The sequence below is a fragment of the Artemia sp. Qi Xiang Cuo genome, chromosome 4, assembly GCF_049724085.1.
Source record: "Artemia sp. Qi Xiang Cuo chromosome 4, ASM4972408v1, whole genome shotgun sequence".
NCBI classification, from domain to species: Eukaryota; Metazoa; Arthropoda; class Branchiopoda; order Anostraca; family Artemiidae; genus Artemia; species Artemia sp. Qi Xiang Cuo.
The window spans coordinates 81,701,770-81,729,586 of NC_142797.1; the positions used below are offsets into that span (position 1 = coordinate 81,701,770).

The following is a 27,817-nucleotide window of genomic DNA, read 5'->3' on the forward strand; positions in this document are numbered from 1 at the left end:
GGTGAATTTACAATTCTCAATGTTTTTTTTTGTATATGTCGACAATTCAGACGTTTTTACTTATTAACTGTTTTGGGAGCCCTTTAAGCTCTTTCGAGCACCATCACGTAGCTTCACACGTTCACTTGAAAAATATCCACTTAAACTGTGTGCAACATCCTTTGGGCTGGTAAAAATCCTACTTCTTGCTTGTAGTTCAGTAAAAAATTTCTATTTTACCCTTTTGAACCAGGGGTGAATTTACAATTCTCAATGTTTTTTTTTGTATATGTCGACAATTCAGACGTTTTGACTTATTAACTGTTTTGGGAGCCCTTTAAGCTCTTTCGAGCACCATCACGTAGCTTCACACGTTCACTTGAAAAATATCCGCTTAAACTGTGTGCAACATCCTTTGGGCTGGTCAAAATCCTCCTTCTTGCTTGTAGTTCAGAAAAATTTCTATTTTACCCTTTTGAACCAGGGGTGAATTTACAATTCTCAATGTTTTTTTTTGTATATGTCGACAATTCAGACGTTTTGACTTATTAACTGTTTTGGGAGCCCTTTAAGCTCTTTCGAGCACCATCACGTAGCTTCACACGTTCACTTGAAAAATATCCGCTTAAACTGTGTGCAACATCCTTTGGGCTGGTCAAAATCCTCCTTCTTGCTTGTAGTTCAGAAAATTTCTATTTTACCCTTTTGAACCAGGGGTGAATTTACAATTCTCAATTTTTTTTTTTGTATATGTCGACAATTCAGACGTTTTTACTTATTAACTGTTTTGGGAGCCCTTTAAGCTCTTTCGAGCACCATCACGTAGCTTCACACGTTCACTTGAAAAATATCCGCTTAAACTGTGTGTAACATCCTTTGGGCTGGTAAAAATCCTCCTTCTTGCTTGTAGTTCAGTAAAAAATTTCTATTTTACCCTTTTGAACCAGGGGTGAATTTACAATTCTCAATGTTTTTTTTTGTATATGTCGACAATTCAGACGTTTTTAATTATTAACTGTTTTGGGAGCCCTTTAAGCTCTTTCGAGCACCATCACGTAGCTTCACACGTTCACTTGAAAAATATCCGCTTAAACTGTGTGCAACATCCTTTGGGCTGGTAAAAATCCTCCTTCTTGCTTGTAGTTCAGTAAAAAATTTCTATTTTACCCTTTTGAACCAGGGGTGAATTTACAATTCTCAATGCTTTTTTTTGTATATGTCGACAATTCAGACGTTTTTACTTATTAACTGTTTTGGGAGCCCTTTAAGCTCTTTCGAGCACCATCACGTAGCTTCACACGTTCACTTGAAAAATATCCGCTTAAGCTGTGTGCAACATCCTTTGGGCTGGTCAAAATCCTCCTTCTTGCTTGTAGTTCAGTAAAAAATTTCTATTTTACCCTTTTGAACCAGGGGTGAATTTACAATTCTCAATGTTTTTTTTTGTATATGTCGACAATTCAGACGTTTTTACTTATTAACTGTTTTGGGAGCCCTTTAAGCTCTTTCGAGCACCATCACGTAGCTTCACACGTTCACTTGAACAATATCCGCTTAAACTGTGTGCAACATCCTTTGGGCTGGTCAAAATCCTCCTTCTTGCTTGTAGTTCAGTAAAAAATTTCTATTTTATCCTTTTGAACCAGGGGTGAATTTACAATTCTCAATGTTTTTTTTTGTATATGTCGACAATTCAGACGTTTTTACTTATTAACTGTTGTGGGAGCCCTTTAAGCTCTTTCGAGCACCATCACGTAGCTTCACACGTTCACTTGAAAAATATCCGCTTAAACTGTGTGCAACATCCTTTGGGCTGGTAAAAATCCTACTTCTTGCTTGTAGTTCAGTAAAAAATTTCTATTTTACCCTTTTGAACCAGGGGTGAATTTACAATTCTCAATGTTTTTTTTTGTATATGTCGACAATTCAGACGTTTTGACTTATTAACTGTTTTGGGAGCCCTTTAAGCTCTTTCGAGCACCATCACGTAGCTTCACACGTTCACTTGAAAAATATCCGCTTAAACTGTGTGCAACATCCTTTGGGCTGGTAAAAATCCTCCTTCTTGCTTGTAGTTCAGTAAAAAATTTCTATTTTACCCTTTTGAACCAGGGGTGAATTTACAATTCTCAATGCTTTTTTTTGTATATGTCGACAATTCAGACGTTTTTACTTATTAACTGTTTTGGGAGCCCTTTAAGCTCTTTCGAGCACCATCACGTAGCTTCACACGTTCACTTGAAAAATATCCGCTTAAACTGTGTGTAACATCCTTTGGGCTGGTAAAAATCCTCCTTCTTGCTTGTAGTTCAGTAAAAAATTTCTATTTTACCCTTTTGAACCAGGGGTGAATTTACAATTCTCAATGTTTTTTTTTGTATATGTCGACAATTCAGACTTTTTTACTTATTAACTGTTTTGGGAGCCCTTTAAGCTCTTTCGAGCACCATCACGTAGCTTCACACGTTCACTTGAAAAATATCCGCTTAAACTGTGTGCAACATCCTTTGGGCTGGTCAAAATCCTCCTTCTTGCTTGTAGTTCAGTAAAAAATTTCTATTTTACCCTTTTGAACGAGGGGTGAATTTACAATTCTCAATGTTTTTTTTGTATATGTCGACAATTCAGACGTTTTTACTTATTAACTGTTTTGGGAGCCCTTTAAGCTCTTTCGAGCACCATCACGTAGCTTCACACGTTCACTTGAAAAATATCCGCTTAAACTGTGTGCAACATCCTTTGGGCTGGTCAAAATCCTCCTTCTTGCTTGTAGTTCAGTAAAAAATTTCTATTTTACCCTTTTGAACCAGGGGTGAATTTACAATTCTCAATGTTTTTTTTTTGTTTATGTCGACAATTCAGACGTTTTTACTTATTAACTGTTTTGGGAGCCCTTTAAGCTCTTTCGAGCACCATCACGTAGCTTCACACGTTCACTTGAAAAATATCCGCTTAAACTGTGTGCAACATCCTTTGGGCTGGCAAAAATCCTCCTTCTTGCTTGTAGTTCATTAAAAAAATTTATTTTACCTTTTTGAACCAGGGACGAATTTACAATTTTCATTGTTTTTTCATATCATTTTTATTTATTTATCATTTTAACTGATCATCCCATAAGAGTTTCTTATTTTACTAATAGGAAAAGATGGGCGGATCCATCTGTAAGTAATATATCATTATTTTAACAGACAAGCAGCTTTCCATCCATAAATATATTATTGATCAGAGTCACAGGTATGTTAGCATTTTATTTAGAAATCATTATAGGGGATTGGAAAGAAACAATCATTGAAATAAGACAATCCAGGAGTTTGGTTTTTAAACAGGTCGATATGGAAATTCCCCATTACTACTTTATGTTTGTGATCTTTGTTGAAATTTTCCATTCAAATATCCATCTCCTCAATAAGATATTCTTCATTATATTAGCGTGTTTCAAATAGTTCGTGGTACCAAACTGTAAGTAAAGAGCGAATCGGCCCAATAGTAACCAAACCCAAAAATTCACTAAATTTAATGTTCCCATCAAAACCTGCAAGCTTGAGAAAATATTCCTGATTTCAAAAAGTGGGTGAGGAGCCCCAGAAAGTCAAGCTATCGTAATGAAAATCACACAATTAAATTCAGCAAATGGAAGAGCCCTACTGAACGGGTTTGAAGCGCCTTTCTTAAAAAATGTGGAAGTTAATGTTTTTTGCCAGAAGAAAGATGCACGGATGCTTGTTTATTTGTTGTTGTTTTTTTACTTATTATATCAACAAGTATATTTTGATCAGATTTATCATTTTTGTTTTCAATAAAAATAGTCTCAAGCCTTTCTTCATGCCATAGCGGAAGATCCTCACTTACTTAATGTGAAACCTTTTTCTTTTAACCCTAAGGCTCTGTAAAATGTTGCTATGAATCCAACTCATTGGTCACTGCTTTAGAGCAACATAAGCGATTAAATCTGTTAGTCTGGACTTAAACACTCTAAAGGCGCAACACAAATCATAGTTATTTATCCCTATCAAATTTAATAAAGATATAATTGTCCTTTTTTATGGAAGTTAATGACAAAAATACAGCCTTTCCCTTACAAAAGGAACCGCAGATCAAGTATGGACTCCGGTAACTGCAGAGATTGAGCATATGTTGATTAAAATTCTACCGCTTTTCCTAGCAATTAGACTGACAAAGAAATATCTTTACCCCCCCCCCCTCACAAGTATTTAATTATCTGCAGAATGTAAACATAGAGCATAGTTTTTGTTTATTACCATGTTCGTTTGGTATCTGACACCCCCTTCCAAAAATTAAGGAAATTCCTTCCCTCTCTTCTTGAAGGCTGGATTTATCCTATACTCTAGATGAGCCAGGAACAATTCAGGTATAGATAGATATGTATATAAATTTTTCTGAAGTGATTTTGTAGATTGAAGGAATTTTGTTAATCCGTTAATCTTATTGTTTACATATAAACTCTCGATTTTCAATAATTCATCCTTATTTTTGGTTGATATCTATTTTCAGTTAATCTTCCTTTAAATCTAGCACAATTGTTTAGATGTTCTTCACCTGCGTCTATGATCGTATCAATCCAACATTTTCTTTGTTAATGTTTTCTTTTTCTTAGCTCTCTAAGTGGGTATCGCTTACCGAACATCCTCTTTGATTGTCGGCCAATTCTGGACAAGGTGTCCTATAATAGAGCTCGTTTAAGTCCCAAAACATCTCGTGCATCTGAGCCGTTTGGATATAAACTACGAGCCCATTCAATGTTCTATAACAACTGGTTGAATACAATCACCCCTGGGAAAAAAGTAAACCTATCAGTGCTATCTATTTACGTAAAATGTGGTTTTCCTTATTGTTCAATGTAGAGGAGTGTAAGCTTCCAGCTAATTTCAATTGGTCGTCATCTTGAGTAGCTTACGGTTCTTTTTCGAAATTCTTAATAGCTTGTTCATGTGATTTCAAATTAATGTTCAGTTGAATCTGAATGAGTATGGCTATTTCCCAGATGGCATTGTGTGGGAAATATTTGTCACTGGAATTTTGGCTACTATGGGCCGTGGTCCACTCTTTATTAAATTGCAACTACTGCTGCAAGCATGATTAAGCAAAACTAGAATATTATCTACTTCTAATGAGTTCCGACTCCGACTAACTTTGGTTGAGATCCAAAGACCGCTTTAACGGATTCCCTGATAATAATAATTTGCGTACCCCTAACCCCTTTTTTCTACAAGGCTGAGATCAGTCCCAGGCCTCTGATAAGCCAAACAACAACAAAAGCTATTATCTTTAATCAAATTTTGTTGAGATTGAACAATATTATGTGGTAGACATCCTGATAAGAAGAATTAACGGGTTTTTTTTTATTAGGTATGAATTCCTATTGGGCACAATTAGGACAATTAATCATAATTCCGCCAAGTTTGGCCGAGATAAGATATCTTGTTCTTGCAAATGTCGTGATGACAAAAATTTATGGACCCTCTTTAGCCAATTTGGCGGACATCTTATAACCACTTCCACTAAATGTCCTGATAACAAGGATAAAGTGATCCTACCCCCACAAAGACCAGACGTGGTCAGTTCCAAAAATATATAACTGAAACACTAGTTTTTGTTTCTCACAAACTTTGGCTGAGCTCTCACCATATTTTCTGCCATGCTCCCTCATGACATAAATTCAAAGATTCTGGCACCCCAAAAGTCAACTAATCTCGGGTATAGTAACACTAGTAACACTATTAACACTAGTAACAATAGTAACAATAGTAACACTAGTAACACTAGTAACACTAGTAACACTAGTAACACTAGCTCGGGATTTTCCCAAGGTATTAGCGAGTGCGCCTAGCTTGGGACATTAGTAAAACTATTTCTGATTTTCAGGTTAATTCTTTCATAATTGTTTCCTATTTATTTCTAAAAGAGATAAAGCATATTCAGTCTAAGGACTCTAATTTCGTGTTCGACCGGCATCAGATATCGTATGACCCTTATAAAGTCAGTTTTAGAACTAGAACAGTTTAGTTTGGTTCTTGATTATAGTATTGAGGAGACTAGAAAAAAGGACTAATTTTTTTCTAGAGGACTGCTGGAAATTTTTGAAAATTTGAGGGGAACTTCTCCTCTCATTCCACGATTCTGATACCAAATTAAAGTTTCAAAGCTCCATCTCTTATTGTCATCAAGCTAAAGACCGTTGATAGCGTTAAAAAGCTACAAAAGCAGTAGTGGTATTCCGAACTACAATAACTACTACTACTACTGCTAACAGCTCAATGCGAAACAATAGTGCTCTAGGCCAACACAGCTGTGCATACTCCCCCTGTGGCCCAAACTAAAGTTTAAGTCTTTCGTACCTTCATTAAATTATAAATTCCTTTAAATCCTTTATGGTGGCCTCTTATAACTCCGTTTGAGAACGTCCAAATCTTGACACATTGGGAAAACGCCCTAGGGAAGTGCCAAAGGAAGGGCTGAAAAGTGGAGATAATAAATAAAATTAAGCCATATAGGAATGATTCCTTATTAAAACCAGGAGTAATGGCGTAATTTGAGAAGTATCTTGCCATTCTTTAAGACCCAACGGTTCGATGAATACGTGCCAAAAACAGTAAACTTCCTTAGGAAGGGGGTAGGGTAAAACAATATTTCCTCCAGAATTGGCTTTTGACCCCTTTCATTGTTAAACATTGACCCCCAGATGCCACAATAAACCAATATCGTAATTTAAAAAGTGTTTTGTCCTCCTTCTAGAATCAACATTTCATGGAATATGCACCGAAAAGGGTACATTTCCTGGGACGACGGGTAATTTTTCCAGCCTGAACATCCCAGAACTAGTTTAATTGTTAATCTATTCCGTTTTTCATTGAGCTTTATCCATACAAATTATAAATATTATTACCCGGCAGGATCTACCAACTGAAGCACAAAATAAGGATAACATAAAATGTGGCCTCAACCTTCTCTGATTTATGTAGAAACACTTCATGATTTATCAAAAATTATTAGTTTAATAAACTCTCTTAAAATTATTACTTTTCGGCACAATATTAAGAAAAATATCTATTTTTTTAACAATATTATTGATTTATTAAGTTTACGATAACAACGAAGAACTTGATAGCGACAATGCCCTTGATGAGCCAAGAGATGACGATGTGGTAGGAGTTGAAAGTCATAGTGGTAACCAGTACAACGGAGAAGAATCGAATGATAATAGAAATGAACTGTTGGTTGATGAGGGAGAAGATGAGCTGGGAGAGGAAGTTGATGGCAACAGTGATGAAATTGAAGAAGAGGAAATAGAAAATTCTAGCAAGATAGATGAAAACGGTGAGAGCAGTGTCGAAGAGGAAGCTGGTCAAGACGAAAATCTTGATCCAACAGAGCTTGAAGATAAGATTAATCAAGCAGATGAAGAGGTTGAACAAAATAGTCAAGAAGAAGAAGATGACGAGGAGGAAGAAATGGGTGTTATCCAAGATACTGAAGGTTTTGAAGATGGTGCGACAAAAACGGAAGGTATTAGAGAATGTTTTTGGTCTCCAATGCACCTTAAGTTTAGGACGCCCTCATCCTGTATTCACCTGCTACTTTAAAACATGAATGATTTCTGGCACAGTTTTTATTCTGGGGCTTAATTAACGCTTCTCCTTGGTATGACCCCAATAGCATGAAAAGGTGTTGGTTTGGAAATAAACATTTAAAATATGTGTTGATTTGTTGCTATCAGTAAAGGCTACTTGATTTCTAACTGAACGAAAATTATTTCCGCCCTTTTTCACATAAATTTGTAATTTTACTGTATAAAAGCGCTTTTTCTTTAAAAGGTATTGACTTATTAAATCTAATTAGCCCTTTTAAATCACAAATGTTTGAGATGCTTAAAACTCTACATGTAACTTAAATAGAATCATGCGATAATTGTTCTGGTAGTTCAGTGAGTTGAAAAATTTAATTTTATACTGTCTGTTTCAGTAAAAACAATCTAAGCGTAAATATTAATAGTTCAGATACTATTATGTACTCAGAACACTTGAAACCTAATTTTTATATAAAATCGCTATCAGACCAGTGGGTAAGGATGAGCTTACATTAGAAGAAGTAGAATGTTAAAAGTCTAATGATTTATTATTGTTACTTTTTTGTCAAATAATATTTTTGAAAACGTCTGTTATTTGTTGTAGACGGATTATGTTTTGAGTCGCTATAAAAAACCATTTATGTGTTTTACCATAGAAATATGTTTACCAACCCCCCCCCCTTTAAGTGCGCTACTAAATAACCAGCTATTTACCTAAGTTCACTAGTAGAATTTACTCTCTAAGTTAATTTCCCTTGTACCCCAGGCGCACCTGCACATTTTTCACATTTGCACCCACAAATGCACATTTTTACTGACTCTTTTGTCCACAGGATATGAATGTCCCAGTAGCTCAAAACTCAGATTTGCATGTCCCTGAGTAAATAATTTTAGAAAAAAAAAAACCAATTTTAATTCTACTAAGTATTGCTTTCGCAGCAATAAACTACCGCCTAATCTGTAAAGTCTTGATTAGATTATTATTAAAGAATTAAAGTCTTAATTAGAATTTAATTAGAATCCTAATTAGAATTAAAGTCTTAAGGACGTAGCACCTTTCAACCTAAAACTAAACGTATTATTTAACACGGCCATATTTTATGGCACCTTTCAAATTAGAGCTTCTTTTTAGACTAACACTAAGTGTGAGTGTTTTTCATGCTGACTTGATCAAGATTAAGATGTTGCTTCTAAGATTTTGAATATATTTAGCTCGGAGTTTTTGGAGTTATTTACAACAGATGTCGAAGCTCATGTGATTTTACTTAATATGCTCTACTGTGATAATTAAAAGTGCGACTTTGTTCAAGCGACGTTGTCAAGCGGACGCATCAGAAATGCTTCTGGAATGGTTGATGATATGTATTAAGCTGAAACTTTCAGCGTGTGTTGAAGGGGATGTTGAAGAAACCAAAAGTGTTATGCGCAAACTGCTACTAATGCTGCTACAACTATTGCTACTGCGCAAGCTAAGGGTATTAAGGTGAAGCTTTTAAGGAATATTTAGGTGGATTTTGAACCAAATCAGAAACTATGATCATGTATTTGGGAATGGTATTAAGTTTTATTTTTCAGGTCAACTTCAGAAGCTATAAAATTAAATTAAAAATACTGTTGAAATTAAAAATACTGTTCAAAATTGTTGAAATAGTGTCTCCCATATACAAATAGCAACCCATACTATAGATTCTTATAGAAAGAAACTGAAAAGATATAAAATATTATTTTTTCTATGAAAAAGACTATGTCAATAAAAAACGAACGAAAATTGATTTAAAAAACTTTTTTCACAAAACAAGTTTTTCAAAGAAAAATAAAGAGTTTCATGTTTCATCTCAGTACGAGGAATCGAATTATGCAGTCAGAATTTTCATATCCTATCCCCTTACAAAGATACAAAAGAGATATACGCCAGTCTTGACAGAAGAAGATTATCTTATCTATAGGAAAAAAGAGACATATGCCATAAAATAGAATAATTTTGAATTTGCTCGGAATATTTCAATTTAATTTATACCACTGAAAAGACCATACAAAGTTGGTTTTGATTAGGTTCCTTTTATCTCCAGTTATCTCATGCCTCAAAGTGACCACACCCAACAAACTTTATGTCTGTTTTTTGGCTCTCCTGAAATGTTTTGAAAATGGTATATGTCGCACTTTTAATTATCACACTCATGCTGCTTAATAGCTTAGCCAACCGACTTCTTTGGCTTAGCCAAACAACTTTTCTTTGTCAACTGTCCATGTCTTATCACTATTAAATTATTCGTCAGGAACACACCACTTTCTATGAAAACGCCATCTTTTGGTTCGTATGTTTGTGCTTTTAATAAGCTGGAAGAAAACGCTACGTCTCTCCAGCGCTTTCTCCAGTGATTCCAATATGCCTAATCGGAAAATTGTTAAGATTTGGAGGAATACCTAGGCACAATAAGGGGATGGGAGATATATGGAGGGGGAGGGACAAACCCACAGGATCCAGACCCTTGAGTGTAGGTCATTGTACTCTTTTTATCATAAAGGTATAATATGCCTGTAGTAGAGCAGTGTATTGATCTTTACTTGACAGTACGAGGCCGTGACTTCCCGTAACTGAAACATAACTGCTTAAGGAGGTAACTTTCAGTAAAAAATGAATTTCTGATTTTCTGTATACTTTTAAAGGTATTTATAGGTGTATGAGTTTCCACATAACGAATTCAAAGAATCAGATTTCATTTTCACTTTTCTTCGCACTTTAATACTATTAAATTTAAAAAAAAAGTTCTTTTAACTAAAGGTAAGGAGCAGCATTAAAGCTCAAAACGAAAAGAAATTATTCCGTGTATGAAAGGGGCTGTCCCCTCCTCAACGCCTCGCTCTTTGCGCAAAAGTTTGAAATTTATTTTTTTTTGAACTTTAAAGTAAAAAACTTTATTTTTTAAAACAATAAAAAAACTTTAGCGTAAAGAGCGAGGTGTTGAAGAGGAGAGAGCCCCTTTCATATACGGAATAATTTCTGTTCGTTTTAAGTTTTAAAGTCACTCCTCTACTTTCAGTTAAAAAAACTTGTTTTTTTATTTAATTATTCCGCAGACTAGGGAACGGTGGAATGTACTAAAGCAGGGTTAGATATTTAAGTAGTTGATGTCAAATTTTCATATTTTCAATGCTTGGCGTAGCTGAAACCTAATACATTTATGTTTATTATTGAGCCAAGTTCCAATGAGTACATATTACCCAATATATTTCAGAAGTTGCTGATCAGCTTCAAAATATCAATTTTTTCACGCCCACAGTTAAATAAGTTCATCTGATTTTGCTTCATGTTCTCAGCTTTTCCTGGGAGTTGCCATACTTAGCATAGCAAATTGGCCTCACAATTAATTGATTAATTAATTATTAAATGATTATTAATTAATTAATTAATTAATTCAAGTTCAGCCAATCAACTTCAGATGGACAAATATTCATTTTCACGTTCAGCACTTGATTCCTCTGAAAGTACCAAAGAGATCAAAATAAAATAAACAATTCCCCTCCTGGCCATCTTATTTCTATCCGCACCTGAAAACAACGATTTTCTAAGATATTTCAGTACTTGTGTCTTTTAGCCACCACACTCAACTTCTGTCGAGAAAAGAAGTTTGGTTAATGCTAATAAAATAAAACAAAATATGATGAAAATATAATACTTTATCAACAAAATTATGAAAACTACAACAAAGAATTATGGAAGGGGGTCGCCCAGACCGCATTATATTAAATACGGAACCTTAACCTAACCAAAATACCAACTAAATATTTAATTAAAATATAGCTACAAGCTAATATTGTGTCGTATAAAGACCATAAAAAGCGGCTATTATTCTCTATGTTTGCGATACAAGATCTTGAGTGTGGTGGCTATAAGACAAAAGTACCGATATTTCTTTTCGTTATTTCGTAATTGTGAAGTTTCTAAGGCAGTACCAAATTTTTGTCAACCGTTGAACCGTGAAAATTAATATGCAAAACTAATTCTTTAAGTTTGACAATTCTTTCCATCCTTAAGATTCAAACATTAATAATAGTGTGACTCCCATTGACAGCCACACCTTTAAAGGATAGCTACAACTTCTTTAGCATTTTGCTGCCATTATGTCTTTGCCGATTTTTTCCCCAGCTCTCTGTTTTTAAATATACTGTAGATGGAGTTCATTTTCATTAAAAATTGAATTCACGACTTTTTTGTATATTTTTAAAGATATGTATTCCACATAAGCAACTTAAAGAGTCAGCTTTCATTTTCACTTTCTTTGTACTTTAATGCTAAAACCAGATGATTATATTTAAAACAAAACATGACTCACAATGCTCAAAGAGGCACTGCAGGCGAGATGAGTTTAAATTTTATATGTAGCCTTTATTATAGGAAATTGTAAATTTGGAATAAAAATTTTTGCTCAATAGGAAAATTATTTTGAAATTTCTTACAAAAGATCAGGCTTTGAGCGTCGTGTCTTTAACAAGGCCTACAATTTTATTCGCAGCTGAAAAAAATCTGCTTTTTCGAACATAACGCCCACCCGCCCACAGAGTCTCGGGCAAGTTGCCCTAGAAATTTGAAAAATTGAAATTTGCCCAGAATGTTGGGCTGAGCTTGGGCAATGAACAGGCACTATTTGGAAGATGAAGATGGGTTTAAACAATTATTTGCCTGTTATTCCAAGCAAATTAATCGTCCTGTGTCATTTCTAAATTCTTGGTCAGCCTTCCTAAGACCATAGGTAGGCGTGCCTTGTTTGCCTCTCATTCTGGGCAGTCTAACGGCCCTATGTCAATATTGAATTCTTGGTCAACCTGCCTGAGACTCTATTCAGGCGTGCCTCCTGCAAAATACTTGATTTTCAATTCAAAAACAACGGAACCTTCCATATTCGGCTAGGCTGCCAAAGGAAATTTCTGGCACCTTTTTTCTCTTTGTGTTTACTGTTTCCTTGGAAGCAATACAATTTGTTTAACCGCTCTATTTGAAGTTGATGGACTGTTTAACTTTAATTTTATACTGATGGAACGAAAGAAGAGGCGGTTGAATGTTTACACTTGTCATGTTGCTCTAAGGGACTTTCAGACGAAATGAACCACCTAAAAAATGTCAAGATTCCAACATTGAAAAGAGTGTAATTATGTAGGGTTTATGGTACTAAGGTTGTGAAATCTGATCGTTTCAATCAATCAATTTATTTAAAAGAAACAGAAAAAAAACTATAAACCCCCACAAAGGCTTTTGGCCTGTGAGAGTGGGAGACTTAACATAACATTTAATAATAGCACTAAAATCAAACAAAAGAACAAGAAGAAGAAGAAAAAAAGAAAGACAAAAATAAAAAAGACAAGAAAAAAAATAATTAAACAACTACAACAGAAATTACCATGCGAATCAAAATAAATAAATTACACAAATTGAAAAGGAGAGACAGAGGGAAAAGAGAAGGGAGGAGAGAAATAACTCTCTAGGTATAAAAGGTGGTCGGCTAGGTATTTTTTTAAATTATTCATAAGAATAACATAACCGAATTTTAACTGGTAGGGAATTCCATTTGGAGGCGCAACATAAAACTGGATTAAAATCTGATTTTATGGTTTTGGTTTTATGAATGAAAATATCCATGTCATTTATGAGAGAAAAAGAAACACAGGATTCCTTTTGTAGTTCAGAATTTAAAAAATACAATTGTTTGAAGAGGTTAGGGAGGAGTCCATGAAAATACTTAAAAATTAAACAAAACGAACGCAAGATGTATGTGGCCATCGAATAAGTTCATGCTGGGATGTCCTGTCCCCTCATAAACTAATTTAATTGCTTTGTTATATCTTTTGAAAACAGGGAAGGTAAGAGAAGATAATGCTGATAGCCATACTGTTGGACAGTAGTACATATAACGTTGAATGAGAGAGTGAAAGAGGATCTTTATTATTGAATTAAATAAAAAAACAAGTTTTTTTAAACTGAAAGTAAGGAGCGACAATAAAACTTAAAACGAACAGAAATTATTCCGTATATGAAAGGGGCTGTCCCCTCCTCAACGCCTCACTCTTTACGCTAAAGTTGTTTTTATTGTCTTAAAAAATAAAGTTGTGAGAAAGAGTCTAACTTAAGCGCAAAGAGCGAGGCGTTGAGGAGGGTACAGCCCCTTTCTTATATGGAATAATTTCTGTTCGTTTTAAGTTTTAATGTAGTTCCTTACTTTCAGTTAAAGAAACTTGTTTTTATTTAATTTCTGATCATTTTTTAGTTAATGCAGCTTTTATTTGCATAAAAATTTTACTTTTCTTTTGCTAAATGGATGTCTTTACAAATTAACTTACGTAAATAACTTCTATATTCGTATATTTTTCTTCTGGCAAAAAATACAAAGTTGCAGATTTTTGCAGATATGAGCTTGAAACCTATGTAATAAGGTTTTCTGATACGCTGAATCTGACGGTGTGATTTTCATTAAAATTCTTTCACTTGTAGGGGATGTTTCCCCCTCTTTAAAAAATCGAGTAAATTTTCTCAGGCTCGTAGCCTTTGATGAGTAATACTAAACTTAATAAAATTTATATATTTAGGATCGGCATTATAAACACATTCTTTTGATACATTTATTGACATCAAAATTCCGTTTTTAAAAGTTTCGATTACTATTGAGTCGTATCGCTTGTTTCTTTTTTTTAAGTACGTTTATGTTATTACGTATATAAAGGGGTTCTCCCCTTAGTCACTACCACGCTCTTTACGTTAAAAGTTAAAAAAAATTTTGATTCACAAACCCCTGAATCACAAAGGCCGTTTAATTAGAATAGATAGCTCCTTTGAAAGCACTAAAAAAAAACTGTATCGTAAAGAGCGAGGTATTGACTTGGGGGAGAACCCCCTCACATACTTTATAATTTCTGTTCGTTTTAAGTTCTAATATTCCTTCTTACATTTCAGTTGAATAAACTTGTTTTTTTTTTTATTTAATTTCTGATCGTTTTTTAAATAATGCTTGGAAATCCGGCGCCCCCTTCATAGAAATGTCCCTTACTCCAAAGAAACATCTTCCACGGAAATATTCTCCAGAGTAACCCCCTCCTCTAGCCCCCCCCCTCCAGAAAAATCCTTCCTGAAAATGGTTGTATACTTCCCAATAACCAATAAGTAATGCTGGCAAGTCCGGCGCCCCCTTCATGGCAATTTCCCTTCCCCCATGAAAACTTCCTTCATGAACAGATCCTCCAACATAACCACCGACCCACCCTTCCCTCCCACTACCAGAAAAAAAACCTCCTGAGAACTTCTGTATAGTTCTCAATAACCAATACTATATGTTAACATTAGGTAAAGTTCATAACTTTTAGCCCTCCCTCTGGGAACTTCGGGGGATTAAGTCATCCTAAAAGAGATATGTATCATATTTTCGACCATGCTGAACAAAATGGCTATCTCAAAATTTTGATCGGGTGACTTTGGGAAAAAAATAAGCGTGGGAGGGGGCCTAGTTGCCCTCCATTTTTTTTGGTCACTTAAAATGGGCACTAGAGCTTTTGATTTCCGTTTCAGTGAGCCCTCCCATAATATTATAGTACCACTGAATCGGTGCAACAACCCCTGGGGAAAAACAATAACAAATACCCCTCGCCTCGTGACCTTTTGCCGTGCAAAAAATACAAAAGTCCACATTTTTGCAGATAGAAGCTCGATAACTCTACAGTAGGGTCCTGGGACATGTTAAACCCGGTGGCGTGGTTATTAGTAAGGCTCCAATGCTTTTAAGGGGCTACTTCCCCTTTTTTTGAAAATCAGCCAAATTGTCTCAGGCGCGTAACTTTTGACAGGTAGCACTAAACTTGATGAAAGTTATATATTTGAAATTAGCATTGAAATTTGATTCTTTTGATATATCTATTGGTATCAAAAACTCGTTTTCTAGAGTTTCGGTTACCATTGAGCCGGGTCGCTCCTTACTTACAGTTCGTTACCACGAACTGTTTGACAAGGGAAACAATGACGAAGCTTCCGAAGGACTCCTAGGCTTTTGGAGAGCTTAAGTTTCACAAGAGCAGAGTGATGTTTGAAAGAAAGATTTTCTGCCAATACATTACGCAGGAATCGAACATATCTATCAGGGGGACGATTTATATAACCATGGGTAGTAGAAATAGTTTGAACCGAAAGGAGAAGAAGTACCTGATCTTGAAAAAATAAATGGACTATATTTAACTAGCTTTAGGGCAAGGCAACTTGCACCGAACCAAGCAAAGGTTCTTTCTAGAACAGAAGACACTTTGTTGATAAGGGAAGAATCTTTAATTTCTGAACACCCAAGAGTAGTATCATCGCCAAATGCAAATAGCACTGGATCTTGAGCTGCGTCACTAGGTGGAACAAAATTGTGATCATAAATACTACAGCAACTTCGTTTAGTTTTTTTCAGATACAGCAATAAGAAGATCATTGATAAATATAAGGAATAAAACAGGTCCTAAGATAGACCCTTGAGGACACCAAAATCAAGACGGAATTGATCTTGAAGCTTAGGTCTAATACTGATAGACCTTTCAGATAAATAAATTTCAAATCAAATATAATTGATTCCCCATGTCCCTCTGTGTTCCCATTTGGAGAGTAGGATAGCATATGATATGCTCTCAAACGTTGTTCTGACATCAAGGTAAATTGCAGCTGAAATGCTACCCTCATCAAGTGCCTTGTGAATAAACTTCAGCATGGTCATGCAAGCATGCTCTGTTGATTGGTTAGGGCAAAAACCAAACTGATTGTAATAGAAAAAAATGTTTGTTTTTTTGTCAAGAAACGACAAAAATCTAGAGTACATACATTTTCCAAAAATTTTACTAAAGGCTGATAAAAGAGAAATTGGTCGATAATTAGAAGAAGCATCCTTAGAACCACCCTTATGGAGAACAACTAATCTAGCAGTTTTAGAGCACTGGGAAAAGTTCCATTCAAAAATTATAAGTTCACAAGAATGGTGAGAGGATATAGAATAGAGGGTAATATAAACTTTAAAGCCTTGGCAGGAATTTAGTCAGGTCCACAAGAAGAAGACCATATTGGCTCAGAGACGATTCTCTGGACTTCAAACTCGAAGATAGGATCCAAAGCCATCGATTTTTGACAAGAAGGACCGATGTACTTTGTTGCCAGGTTTTTCTCATATTCTTGCCGAATTTGGAGAACATCTGGGATGATAGATACACTTGGCTTTGCGAATTAAAGAATTCAATAAATTTCTATATTTTTATACTTTTCAAGATCGATGGTGAGGAGAGTTAGAGGACTTCAATGCCTTCCCCAAATAAGTCTTTCTTTTTGTACTCTTGAGAAGAGCTGCAGTCATCCAAGGGGCACGAGGAGCTGAACGCTTGGAGCTTTTAGGAGCTGAGGTTACAGAACAACTATCAACAAATGCCTCTTAACCAGATCGTAGAATCTATTGAAAAGACTATCAACAGACCGACTTGTATCGATGAGAAACTCCCGGGAGTTATCAGACAATCTAAATTTAGACTGTTCAAGTTGATGCTGATGGTAATGGACTGGTAAATTACAAGGAGTGGAAGGAACTGAAGGTATACCAGAGATTGAATAATTTGTAATTCATGATAAGTGGTAAGAGATGTCAGACATGATAACAAAGATCTAATTAGGTATTAGAGTAAAAACAATACTGTCGATTAATGTGGCCGATGTGTGAGTAACTCTTATAGGAATAGTGATGCAAGGAAACATATTAAAGGATAAAGCAGAAGATAAAAAGTCATAAGAAGTTGTAAATGAAGTTTTTAACAGGTCAATATTGAAGTCTCCTAAAAGGATAATTTCATAATTACTTCTGCATGTCTCAGACATAACCTTGTCGGAAATCAAACAGTTCGTGGTAACGAACTGTAAGTAAGGAGCGACCCGGCTCAATGGTAACCGAAACTCTAAAAACCGGAATTTTGGTACCAATAGATACATCAAAAGAATCAAATTTTAATTTTGATTTCAAAAATATAAGTTTCATCAAGTTTAGTCTTACCCATCAAAAGTTACGCGTCTTAGAAAATTTGGATGATTTTTGAAAAAAGGGGGAAAGACCCCCTAAAATTTATAGAACCTTAATGAAAATTACTCCATGATATTCAGCGTATCAGAGAACCCTACTGTAGAGGTTTCAAGCACCTATCTACAAAAATGTGGAATTTTGTATTTTTTGCCATAATAAAGATCATGGATGCGTGTTTATTTTTTTTTTTTTTTCCCAGGGGTGATCGTATTGATCCAGTAGTCCTAGGATATCGTAAGAGGGCTCATTTGAAAGGAAACTAAAAGTTCTAGTACCCTTTCTAAGTGACCAAAAAAATTGGAGGGCAACTAGGCCCCTTCCCACGCTCATTTTTTTCTCAAAGTCACCCAATTAAAATTTTGACATAGCCATTTTGTTTAGCATAGTCGAAAATCTGATAAATATGTCCTTTACGATGACTTAATCCCCCACAGTTCCCAGGGGAAGGGCTGCAAGTTATGAACTTTGCCCATTGCTTGCATATTGTATTGGTTATTGGGAAGTATACAGACATTTTCAGAAAGAATTTTTTTTGGTGGGGGGGGGGCATGAGGAGGGGGTTACTCGGAATAATCTTTCTGCGGAGGATGTTTCTTTGGGGTAAGGGATATTTCTATGAAGGGGGCGCCGGATTTCCTAGCATTATTAAAAAAACGATCAGAAATTAAATAAAAAAAAACAAGTTTTTTCAACTGAAAGTAAGAAGCAACATTAGAATTTAAAACGAACAGAAATTATTACGTATTTGAGGGGTTACTCCCCCAAGTCAATACCTCGCTCTTTACGCTACAGTTTTTTTAGTGCTTTCAAAAAAGCTATCTATTCTAATTAAACGGCCTTTGTGATTCAGGGGTGTGTGAATTAAAAATTTTTTTAACTTTTAACGTAAAGAGCGTGGTATTGACTAAGGGGAGAACCCCACGATATACGTAATAACATAAACGTAATAAAAAAAAACAATAAAAAAAAAACAAGGGATACGGCTCAATAGTAAGCGAAACTTTTAAAAGCGGAACTTTGATGTCAATAAATGTATCAAAAGAATGGGCTTATAATGCTGATTCTAAATATACAAATTTTATTAAGTTTAGTATTACTCATCAAAGGCTACGAGCCTGAGAAAACTTACCTGATTTTTTAAAGAGGGGGGAAACATCCCCTACAAGTGAAAGAATTTTAATGAAAATCACTGTCAGATTCAGCGTATCAGAAAACCCTATAACATAGGTTTCAAGCTCATATTTGCAAAAATCTGCAACTTTGTATTTTTTTCCAGAAGAAAAATATACGACTATAGAAGTTCGTTACGTAAGTTAATTTATAAATTACGTCAGAACCAAATTTAGAGACAGCCATTTAGCAAAAGAAAAGTAAAATTTTTATGCAAATTTTGTTTACTTATTCAATGCCGGCGAGCCAAAATAAAAGCTGCATTAACTAAAAAACGATCAGAAATTAAATAAGAAAAACTAGTTTTTTAAACTGAAAGTAAGGAGCGACATTAAAACTTAAAACGAACAGAAATTATTCCGTATATGAAAGGGGCTGTCCCCTCCTCAACGCCTCGCTCTTTACGCTAAAGTTTGAATCTGTCTAACAACTTTATTTTTTAAAAAAATAAAAAACTTTAGCGTAAAGAGCGAGGCGTTGAGGTGGGAACAGCCCCTTTCATATACGGAATAATTTCTGTTCGTTTTAAGTTTTAATGTCGCTCCTTACTTTCAGTTTAAAAAACTTGTTTTTTTTATTTAATTCCTAGGAAAGAAGACATCGACCCACTTGGTGGAAGATATATTTCCCCAATGATACTTTTATTGTTGCCAATCAAAATTTCAATGAAAACTGTGAAAATTCCATCCGAATTCTTACACAGATAACTACGCAAAGTATAATCCAGGTAATCAGCAATATAAAATGCTGAGCCACCTTTTTGTCTCTTTAATCTGTTTACAAACTCCAGGTTATATCCGGAACTATCTAAAAGCATATCATTGTCCTTGTGAAAAAATGTTCTACAGAGTCCAATAATCTGAGGAGAAGAATTAGCTATGAGAGACTTCAAATTATTTTGAGAAGAACAGATAGAGAAGAATGTTTAAATGAAAAACTGAGAAATTAATACCAGAATTTATATTTTTGTCCATGTCATATCTATAGACACTATCTACAAAGAAATTACTAGTGAGAGAAGAGATATTAAGTGGGGTCCCAGATGAGTCACATTTAGAAATTTAAAACATTTAGAAGAGTCTTCTCAAGCAATTTAAATTGAATGGGAATAGAGTTATCACGACTAGAGTGATCATCATCAACAGCTGTCATTTATAAGAAGTGGATGTAACAAAAATCTAGATATAATTAAAGAGGAATGTGCAGAAAAAAGGAGAATGAACAGATAATTAATAGAAAAATGATTTGTGCAACGATCTAAGAGCAAATTATGGTATGAAAGAAAAACAAAAGATCATTAACAATGTCAAAAATAGTGAGGTAGCGCATAGCTATCAAGCCTAGAAATTTGAAAGAAAACATTGAAAACTATAATGATAAAAAGAAAGAGAGAGAGAGAGTTCAATATAGTTGATCCATTGTATATAGAAAAAGAAGAAGAAAAGTAGCCTAGCCTAAAAAAAAATAAGAATAGGAAAAGAAAAGGAAACCAAGAATGCAAGATTAAGAATAAAAAGAAGAATAATAAATAAGGGATGGTTGAAGAAAAAACAATAGCAAACTATAAACTAATATCATAAGCAAGGATAAATAGCAATAATGAGAAATGAGAACACAAGGATTATTAGATGGATCAGCGGTTAATGCCACAATGAGGGAGAGGGAAAGGTTTGAACTGGTTAAGTGAGGTCTTGCAAAACATACATCTTAAAAATTAGGAAAAGCAGACAATGCCATTCTTAACGAAAAAGACCTCCATTTGAATGTATGCAGTTTCCAGTATTAGCAGGTACAAAAGCTAAAAAAGAAATATGGGTAAAAAATCGGCAAAAAATAAGCTAATAACAAAGAACACCAAGTAGCTGAAGATAGTATAGCTTTCCGTAGAAGTTGCAAGTGTTTTGAAAAACCAACAGATTACTAATGTTTGAACATTTTAGGGTCTAACACTGTTGTCAAATTATATAATTTCAACGTGGCAACACTGGAGATAATGTGGTGCTACCTTAAAAACGTCGTAATTTTGCAACAATCAAAAGAAAGGTCTCAGAAAAGTACTTTTTTACGTATGAATAAACCTAAGATGTGTTCAAGGGGCAAAAAGTGTTTTATTTTGATGCGCTAGGTACGTTTAGGGATTGAATTCTGGATAAGGGAAAACACGCAACATCACATAATATTTAGGATAGAAAATCACCATGAAACTTTTTTTTAAACATGAAACTACAACAAAACACATGTGGCTTAGAAATCGGAAGTTGACCATCCCAAAAATTATTTTAAGCTTCCCTCGATGTCTATAACTTAACACACATCCAGAACTATTCTTTAAACATTTATTTTAGGGGACATTGCTATTAGTAGTTAAATAGTTTCGAGCCCGAAAGCAAAAGGCCTAACTAACCTTTGCTCCTCAATATAGGATTTTGTGCTGACAAAATTGGCTAATAGGTCTCTATTCGCCAAGGGTTTTCGGATATGCGTTCATCGTGCTTACGCCATAACATACAGCAAAGATCGACCTTGATTGGGATAGAATATATCAGTGGCATCTATCTCAGAGAATTTGGGACGTAATTTTATTTACTGTATGCTAAAATGTGGCATATTAGGGAGGCACAGTGTAGATTTCCCAGATTATTCTGATTAAATCCAAAAACAAAAAGTACTAGTCTTAATTAAATCTTCGGACGCCCTATAATCAGGAGTGTCGTTAGGGGGGGCAGGGGGGACAGTTCCTCCTCCATGTAATTTAGAGATAAAAATTACTAAATAGCCTATGCCACTTGACTATCCAGATTTGGACCCCTCTCGTCCCTCCCCCCCCCCAAAAAAAAAATGCTTGAGGTACGCTCCTGCTTATTATCCCTCTCTTTTGTGCCGCTAAAGAAATATCAAATGTGTCCCTTAGTTTCTGACATTGCTTGTTTCTGACATGGGGGTGCGGAGTAGAAGGTGATACTTATTTGCTGCTGAAGCACAGAAAGTAGTAAGAAATAAAGGTTTTGAAGTCGGACTTGGAATTAAGTACAAAATTAAAGCCGGTTCTTCGACACCTGAGTAAGTCCCATGTGGAGCTTATTAATAATTTGGCTAATTTTGGCTAACATTCAAATATTTGCGCTGAGGAAGGTCAATAAAATAAAGTATACTACATACTGGTGGTGATATATATATATATATATATATATATATATATATATATATATATATATATATATATATACTACGTAAAATATATATATATATATTATACTGAATTAGTAATACCTTTAGTAATACTGAATTAGTTTCAAAATTTAAAATTAAAGAGCCGTTGGAAATAGCTAAGGTAAAAATAAATAATTTTTACCGTAAATCTGAAAATATACTCTATGTTCATAATCTTTTCCTTTTTTTTCTATAGTTTAAAAAGTGCATGATTTCATTATTACTATTTGTTGCATTTGATTAAGTTTTCTTTTGGGCAACTTGTAAATTGTTGCTATGTTTGATGGTGTGTTATTTAGATTTTTGAAGATTTATTTAATTATCTTTATACTCCTCGTTTTTGAGGGAAATAAATAAATAAATAAATACTACATATATATATATATATATATATATATATATATATATATATATATATATATATATATATATATATATATATACATGATATATATCCATTGATATATATATATCCATACCCCTACTATCATGAGGAATCAATATATATCATATATATATATACTATATATATACTAGATAGTATATATAGCTATATCTATCCTTAAATAGAAATATATACACTATACAATTAGTATATTACTATTTCTACTGCAGGTTCCTATTATATCCTGATAATTAGTAAGGTGCTGTCCCATTTTTTAATCCAAACGAGCACCGACCCGGGTACAGGAGTCCAAATTTTAGTGAGAACCCGTAATTTCGCATGCTTAGGATTTTGAGTTAGTCTTGGCAAAATTTCATAAACTTTGATTCTAGAGACGTTTTCTTACTCTTATAATAATACTTTTGGTTATCATGTTCACGTTTGTCTTGTCAGAATAATCCTTGGGTCAATAAAGTATTTTAGAAAATCATGAGCTTAGCTTGAGTTTTGCAATTAAAACCTTAGAACCCGAGACACATTCGATACCTTCAAAAATTAAAGCAGTCCATGTTGCACTTTTTTATACCCTTGGAGTAAGGACCGGATTATAAAAATTTAAAGGGATTTCATACAGAAAATGTCAGAAACAATGGCAAAATAAAATATAACGTTTTAATAAATTATATTTGAAAAAAAATAATTTATTTTAGAAGTATTTAATTTGTAAAAATTATAAATTAGTTTTAACATATTATGGGAAGACAATCATAAACTGCTTAAGAGCTAGAGTCACCTTTATAAGACACCAATCCCATAAGACGGTATTAAACCCTCTTTTGCCGTCTGAGCCCTCACAGCTTAAGTACTTTAGCTATAATCTAACATTCTTATCTTAATATTATAGGAAAAATACTAAAGACTTTTAACAAAGAACTTTCTCAGAATTTTAAGTTTAGTTTAGACTTATTGCTGGCTTGTTGTGTTAACGCAAGCGTAACTAGTTAAACTTGGTTAACGAAGAGTTTCAGGTATAACACTAAAGTTTTTAAGTTAAGGTCTACCTCAAAGTGCGTAAGAAACTAACGGAACGTGAAAATGGCGCTAAGTTTAAAAAGAAATATTACCAACGCCATATAGCGTTTAGTGACATTGTTAGACCCGAAACTGCTGCATACTTGTCTTTTCAGGTACTTAAAAGTTTATGGGAGGGTTAAAAGTTAAAAGTTAATTCTGTCCCCAGTAGTCCTACCAGCTCAGTTAACCAACTAGCTCAACCTAAAACTATAAGAATTTTCTCAAACTAACTTAGGCCTACTTTGTTCAGACTGGATTTGACTTTAAACAATTCTTGGGCAAAAAAGTAATTAATTATGAGAAATTTCACCTTTAACCCTATTACATGGCAGATCAATCTTATCAAATAACCAGCACTCTTTGAAAATTTTCACTTTTTTAGTGAAATTACCAGACGCTAAACTGTGCAAGCCATTAGTAGGTTTTTAAATCCCCAACTCTTCATGTTAAATCCCCGAAGGTCAAACTCTTAAAAGTTTTCCATTCTCTTCGGTCCAAGGGCATTGCTTTACCAAAATTTAAAGGCGAACAAAAATATCTAGGGCCTCCCGACTAAAGGGCCGCTCTGCGTCTGTATGAATAACAGTCCTATAAAGAGAAACACAATTACGTACCTATTAGAATTGGTTTCCACTTGCAAAATCTTTTATTTATTTTGTTAGAAGTCAAAATAAAGTTTGGGAAACATCTCTTGTACAGCCACTAGATTCTATTCTTAGAATAGTGAAAATTTTAGCAGGTGTTAAAAAGATTTGATAAGTTTTAGCTGGTAGTATCTGCACGTTCCATACAGATGAAGAAAATTTAATCGTGGAAATATATGTATTGCTGTGTATTTTTGGCCCACTTCTTTTATGTTACACAAAACTGAGCAAGCCAAGACTTTCATATTTTCGCTTATCAAAATATCATAAATTATATTCCAGCTACATATTGCGCATTTGTTGAAAAGCTACATTTGTAGACTTCAAGCACGGCAAATAAACCAGTTTTGTCAAATTATGCACTTTGTTTTGAAAAAAAAGTTAAAAAACAAAGCCAAAATTAAAATCGAATTAATAAGTCTGGTTCCTGATTTGGTTCGATGATGATTATTGATGACATCCTTCGTGGTGCCAGGCCGCAGTGAACAAAGTCTTATATGAAACTAGTCCAGATTTTTGCCTAGAATTTTCCCCCTTCAGTTGCATCTGCCGAACTTCCCTTTAAAGGAATTAAGGAAGAAGGCCATTCGAAATTATTCCAGAGCTCAGTATGGGATGTCTCCTTCTGTAGGCAATCTGACCTTACTATGTTTGCCATCTTTGCAAATGATTGGATCTAATCGAGATGGCCCGTTGAAGGGAAGGTGATGGATGTACTTGTTGACATCAAACAAGTCCATGGGATATACAGATGGTGGATTCAAACTAAAACCAAATTTCTAATTTTAAGGTTGTAATAGTGCCTAACCTTATTTCAAAGCATTTTAATTCATGTATAAAACTTTTAGAAAAAAAAAATTCTTGTCTCCAGTCCACATACTGTCTTATAAGGTGATTAGAAAAAACTACATCTCTTACAAATTTTAATAATATAGATTTCAGACGCGATATATGCTCAACCTTAATTTTAGTTACCTTAGAACATGTATTCAAGAAGTTCAATCTTCCAGTGTTCTGTATTATCTGTTATCCAAAGTTTAACATCGATTTTCCTGATTAACTTATTTTTTCTCATAAATTTAAAGAAGTTGAAGCTGAAGAAGAAATAAAAGCTAGTGAAGAGGCTCATGTTGAAGAAGAAGATAAATTCGAACGGCAAGAGCCACAGAGTGAACGGGTGGCAGTCAATACTGTAGATAATTCAGATAGCGATTCAATGGAGACTCAGCCAATTCAAGGTAAGCGATTTCAAAATTGAGATGGTGTTTTATACACACACACACACACACACACACACACACACACACACACACACACACACACACACACACACACACACACACACACACACACACACACACACACACACACACACACACACACACACACACACACACACACACACACACACACACACACACACACACACACACACACACACACACACACACACACACACACACACACACACACACACACACACACACACACACACACACACACACACACACACACACACACACACACACACACACACACACACACACACACACACACACACACACACACACACACACACACACACACACACACACACACACACACACACACACACACACACACACACACACACACACACACACACACACACACACACACACACACACACACACACACACACACACACACACACACACACACACACACACACACACACACACACACACACACACACACACACACACACACACACACACACACACACACACACACACACACACACACACACACACACACACACACACACACACACACACACACACACTCATACTTTCATCTAAAATGCCTAAATCATCAGCATACTCTAAGTTCAGGATAGTTTTTCTTCCCCATTTGATTCCGTATTCTCTCATAGCCTTTCATGTGCTGCTTAAAATACAAATGGGGATAGAACCCAAACCTGCTTAACTCCTGATTTAATACGAAACCAGCTACTAACCTCATTTCGTACCTTAACTGCAGCAGTTTTGTTCTCGTACATAGCACTAATCACTTTAATGTATTTATCTGGTGTACCATACAAGCATAATACCTTCACCAAGGATCTTTTATCCGCTGAATCAAACACTTGCTCATAATCTATGAAACTAAGGACTATTGGTGTTTGATGACTCGGGTACTTCTCAATTATTAACCTGTGAAAATTTGGTTGACACATCCTCTACCCTTCCTGAAACCCCACTGTTCTTCTCTCAAAACTTTGTCTACAGCATCTCTATGTATATTAAGTGTAATCATACTAAGTAATTTGCTACCTACAGAAATCAGGCTAATGCCTCTATGATTACCACAGTCACTCTTATCACCTTTCTTATACAGGGGTTTAATTAGGATTTTCCTTAAATCGTTAGGCACTTCTTCTTTTTCAAAAATCACAGTAGAGGAGGGGGTACCAGCGCGACGCTTCACCCCTGCTGCCACCTACAACTTTTTTTAACACCATATATGAGCACGAGAACCACGGGGCTTATGGTTTTTGTCAATGAGAATGAAAAAACAGGAATTTTCTCACTTGAAAAACCAGGAATTGTGTCTGTTTTATGGTTTTTGTCAGTGAGAATGAAAAAACAGGAACTTTCTCACTTTCATGGATGTCAACAGCAATTTCGATAAATAAAAGTTCAAATAGGGATAAAATCCTTTTAATAGACAGTGATGATAGAAATTCACAAAAATACCAGATATTTCGGTCACATATACAGTGACCGTCATCAGTAGTAAAACTAAAATAAAACAATTTAAAACAAAATTTTATATACTAAATCAAATAACACTACATATTGTTTGAATCTCTAATTCTTTTCAAAGCAAAGGCGGAAGCTATTCTCTTTGACCTTCTTGGATTCGGTTCATTAGCGTTCAATGATATAACATTTGGACAAAGGTCACCTACATTGGGTGAATTGAACTTTACTCTCTCAGATTTTAATAAATTATCATAGATAGAGTCCAGCCCATATTCACCTGTATCTCGATTCAAAGCAATATTCTTGAATAAGATTTTCTTTATTTCAAGAATTTCACGAAAATTTTGCTTTAAACCCCGATCCCTAGAAATCAAAGAGACATTCTCGAACAAAATAAAATGGTCTGGAAAATTAAAAATATGTTCTGAAAGGGCTGAAGTGAAATCTTCAGACTTAGAAACTTGCTTTAAAGCCGAAGAAATAGAATCTTTGTGTTGTAATAATCTCATTTCCAAACTCTGGTTAGTACGTCCCACATATGAGCTTCCGCAAGTACATGGGATCTGATAAACCCCACTTTGTTGCCCAAATGAAGTTAGATCCTTCCCAGAATTTAGAAAACTACCCAAAGTATTATTACTCTTTAAAGCTACCCTTAGACCATTGCTTTGTAAAATTCTGTAAGGAACAAAAAACATCGTTCTCCCGAGTTGTCTCCAAGACTTCCTTGGAAATCTCTAGAAACCTTTTTCTTCTTTTTGAAAAAGTCTGGTTAATTAACCATTCTGGATACATTTTGCTTATTAGTATTTTCCTTAGAAAAGACAACTCCTCCTCAACAAATTTTGGAGAGCAAATACTAAGGATCCGGTCAGTTATAGAAATTATCAAACCAATTTTAACTTGGCGAGCGTGACCGGAACTATAAGACAAAAATCTTAGTGTTATTTATCAGTTTT

The 27,817-nt window shown here is 34.7% G+C and overlaps 1 protein-coding gene across 2 annotated transcripts in view; it reads left to right on the plus strand.

Moving 5' to 3' along the window:
* LOC148953508 (sarcalumenin) overlaps positions 1-27,817 on the plus strand; it is a 141,186-nt gene that overhangs the window by 62,586 nt on the left and 50,783 nt on the right. The window contains exons 4-5 of one of the 2 annotated variants that reach the window (XM_089088576.1): positions 7,078-7,503; positions 25,197-25,349. In XM_089088576.1, coding sequence (XP_088944702.1) covers positions 7,078-7,503; positions 25,197-25,349 — 579 coding nt within the window. The remainder of the gene's footprint in view (positions 1-7,077; positions 7,504-25,196; positions 25,350-27,817) is intronic. The other variant, XM_089088577.1, reaches the window with a different exon arrangement.